Source organism: Coffea arabica, chromosome 10c (genome assembly GCF_036785885.1).
Source record: "Coffea arabica cultivar ET-39 chromosome 10c, Coffea Arabica ET-39 HiFi, whole genome shotgun sequence".
Taxonomy (NCBI): Eukaryota; Viridiplantae; Streptophyta; class Magnoliopsida; order Gentianales; family Rubiaceae; genus Coffea; species Coffea arabica.
In genome coordinates this window covers 6,199,001-6,202,092 of record NC_092329.1, presented here as the reverse complement: position 1 = coordinate 6,202,092, position 3,092 = coordinate 6,199,001, and the positions used below count along the sequence as shown (strand labels likewise).

Genomic DNA, 3,092 nt, shown 5'->3' with positions numbered 1-3,092 from the left:
ATGAAGGAGAATCTCAATTTGTGAATGTTTAAATCTCAAGTGATTTTGCTAGTGTTTTACCAATTTCAAATCTAATGGAGAGATTTTGCTAGCGTTTTACGAATTTCAAATCTAATGCAGTGATTTTTTTAGTAGTGTTTTTTACCAATTTCAAATCTAACAGAATTTGTTCTTTCTGTGACGTACATACTTGTTTTCAATTATTATTCTCTTAGCTTCTAATTTTAACTGGCATAGTTTCTTTTGTTTCTTTAGTTTGTCATATAATCCATCGTAAATTGAGATCAAAGAGCACAATCTCAGTCACATATATAAGGTCCCAAATGCTCCAATGTTGAGACCATGAATGTCAAAACATGTACGATGACTTAAAAGATTTGAGGGACCAAAAAGTGTTGAATTCGAAAATGAGAATATGAAATAAAATTAGTACTATAAAACATAATGGACCACAACTAAATAAGGAAAATCCGGGATTTATATATAATGCCTTGCACATTAATTAAAACTCTCATATGGCCCATTTTCCATGTGTGGGGTATATACACAATTATGGAGAGACCAAAAGTAATTGTGATAAAAAAAAAAAAAAAACCCTGGATATTTTCCACCCTACAAATTAACATGGCCATCTGCATTTTGATTGAACACAACTAAAAGAGAACTAAAATACACTACTCGGAAGACCAAAGCTTGCACTGAAAACCCTGCAATTTTCTTTCCATTAATGGCCTTGAGGCTATGGATACATTAATTGGAATAACAAAGGCAATCACCAACCAACTAGGATTAATAGAGAATCAACCAAGAAGATTCCATCAGGTTGTGTATGTTGGAACTTAGATCCACAAGAAATCATAGTGCAAAAATTGCCCACCAGCATAGGAGAGTGCACATACAAGTGCAGCCCCACATGAACATAATACATTCATTCATTCATAGATAGATAGATATATATATGCAGATATAGATATATGGAAAAGTGCCATATATTACATGCTAGTGGGCACATATGAATGGAGTATGGGGTCTAATTCCACTCTACACGGCAGCGACAGTCTCGCCTTTGGTGGAGACTTTGGATCCTGTGGCTACGTTTGTAGCATCCTTCTTGGATGCCACAAATGAGCACTTCTCTTTTCTTTCATCTTGATTCATCTGCTGCTGTCTACACTCTAGACTGCAAAATGCACTATCGCCTCTGGAAAAGAAACAAAATTAACAAGGAATTCATTTGTCAATGTAGTTAAAAAGATTAATAGGGTTCGAGAAACATTATTAGTATGCCTGCCAGCTATATTTTACTTTCACTATAGATGAATTCATTATTTAGCCTTTGCAGGGATTAATTCTATTTATGACTGCTGTTAGAGAAATGGAAAAAAAGGTAAAACAAGTTCGTAGAATGTGTACACAGGAAATTGAAGGATGTGATCAGCTAATAAAGTTGTGAAATGGTGGTTTTCATCCAAACATGGTAAACAATAATTGGACCTGACTTTCTTGATAGACAAATATAGGTTTATGAATTCTTTATTCTTCAGTCTGTCAAAGTAAACGGTGATAAATTTTACATGTAGATGGAACAATCAAATTTGCAGGTACACAGCCTCTACTTGTCGCCAGTTGAAGCCGCTCTCCCTCCTGCTTTATAAATAGACATAATTATGTCGATGAATTTTTTTTCAGATTCTGTCATATACTTCCCAATAAAGCCCAGGAACCTAATCATAGCATTCTACCCAACGGCAACCTCAAGAAAGGCAAGAAAACAAGAAAAATCTAAACTTTGCCAGGAAAACCACCGTCAAATTCTAACTCTCTGCCTCTATCAAAACAAAGATCCCTAGGTAAAGCAGATTAAAGGTGGAAAAAACGAAAAAAAGGTAGCAAATATAATCCAGTGATTGAAAAAAAATATATAGAACTCGGTTTCTTCCTTCCCATCCTTCACTTCTATAATTAAAAAAAAAAAAAAAAAAAAAAAAAAAAACTATATAGGGATGAAACAACAAGTAAGGCTTAAAGTTAAATCGCTGTTAAATTCTGATTCTTGAGGTGGTAATGTATCCCTGAGATCAAAGACAAATACACTAGTCGTAAGGAACTCCCATGAGATATTTATTTCTAAAAAAGGCAAATAAAAGGGCCAAAGAAAATAATATACCTATACATGTAGATATCACGGCCAGGAATCAGACGGCGTTTGCAAAGAGAACAAGCCCTCAAGAAATGAGCAGTTTCAGTAGTAAAATCTACTGAATTCCGCCTAAGGTTTCTTGGCCTTGGTGAGGGTGATGGTGAGACTGCAGCAGCTGCCATGAACCTTTGATCCAAGCCCTTACATGGATTGTTAGGATCAAACTGCTGAGAGACGTTAACACCACCATTTACACCACCACCACCGCCGTCCACGGTGGTGATGCTAAGATCCAGACTAAATTCTGTCATACTTGTAGTCCTCTTCATTGGTGGACGTTGCCTCTTTCCTAACAACATTTTTTTTTTAACCTCCCCTCTCCTTTCTTTTCCTCTACGTAGGAAAACTCCGATAGCTATTTATTGGATTGTATTTACTTTTCTATTTTCATCTTTTGTATTGCTACAAAAGCACTAGAGCTTGAGGAAGCATAAAACAGAAGAGCTTGTAGAGGAAAGGAGAAATGGAGGAGGGAAGAAGGGAAGAAGGGGGGGCGGGGGGAGTGACAGTGGGGGATTGTTGGGAAGATAAACTGAGAGCCAGAAACAGAGGAGAGAACATGGACCGTTGGATTTGATCTACGTCGTTTGTTGTACTATTATTTACTATTTATTATTGGATGGCCATGTCAACAATCACTTTTTTCTATAAATTAATTTTTTGCAAGATACCAAGCAGCTAGAGCTAGTTGAGGAAAAATTACATTTGGGGTTTTGATTTGGCAAGGGTTGTATAATTGCGATCTAATCAACCTTGAACAGCTGTATTAATGTGGTGATTTGGGATTAGTATAATGGGGTCGTCTAGATGAGATACATTATTAAGCTCTCTAGTCTTCATATTATTGGTTGTAACTGCCATTTGTTATATAATATTAAGGCAACTAGTCACT

At 36.0% G+C, this 3,092-nt stretch overlaps 1 protein-coding gene across 1 annotated transcript; it reads right to left on the bottom strand.

Moving 5' to 3' along the window:
- Positions 1–693: 693 nt before the first annotated feature.
- Positions 694–2,714, bottom strand: LOC113714479 (FCS-Like Zinc finger 5-like). The gene is made up of 2 exons (XM_027238329.2): positions 2,168–2,714; positions 694–1,201 (listed from the first exon to the last, which is right to left on the bottom strand). Exons 1-2 carry the CDS (start codon positions 2,497–2,499, stop codon positions 1,042–1,044), a joined length of 492 nt encoding a protein of 163 aa, XP_027094130.2. The 5' UTR covers positions 2,500–2,714; the 3' UTR covers positions 694–1,041.
- Positions 2,715–3,092: the final 378 nt, after the last annotated feature.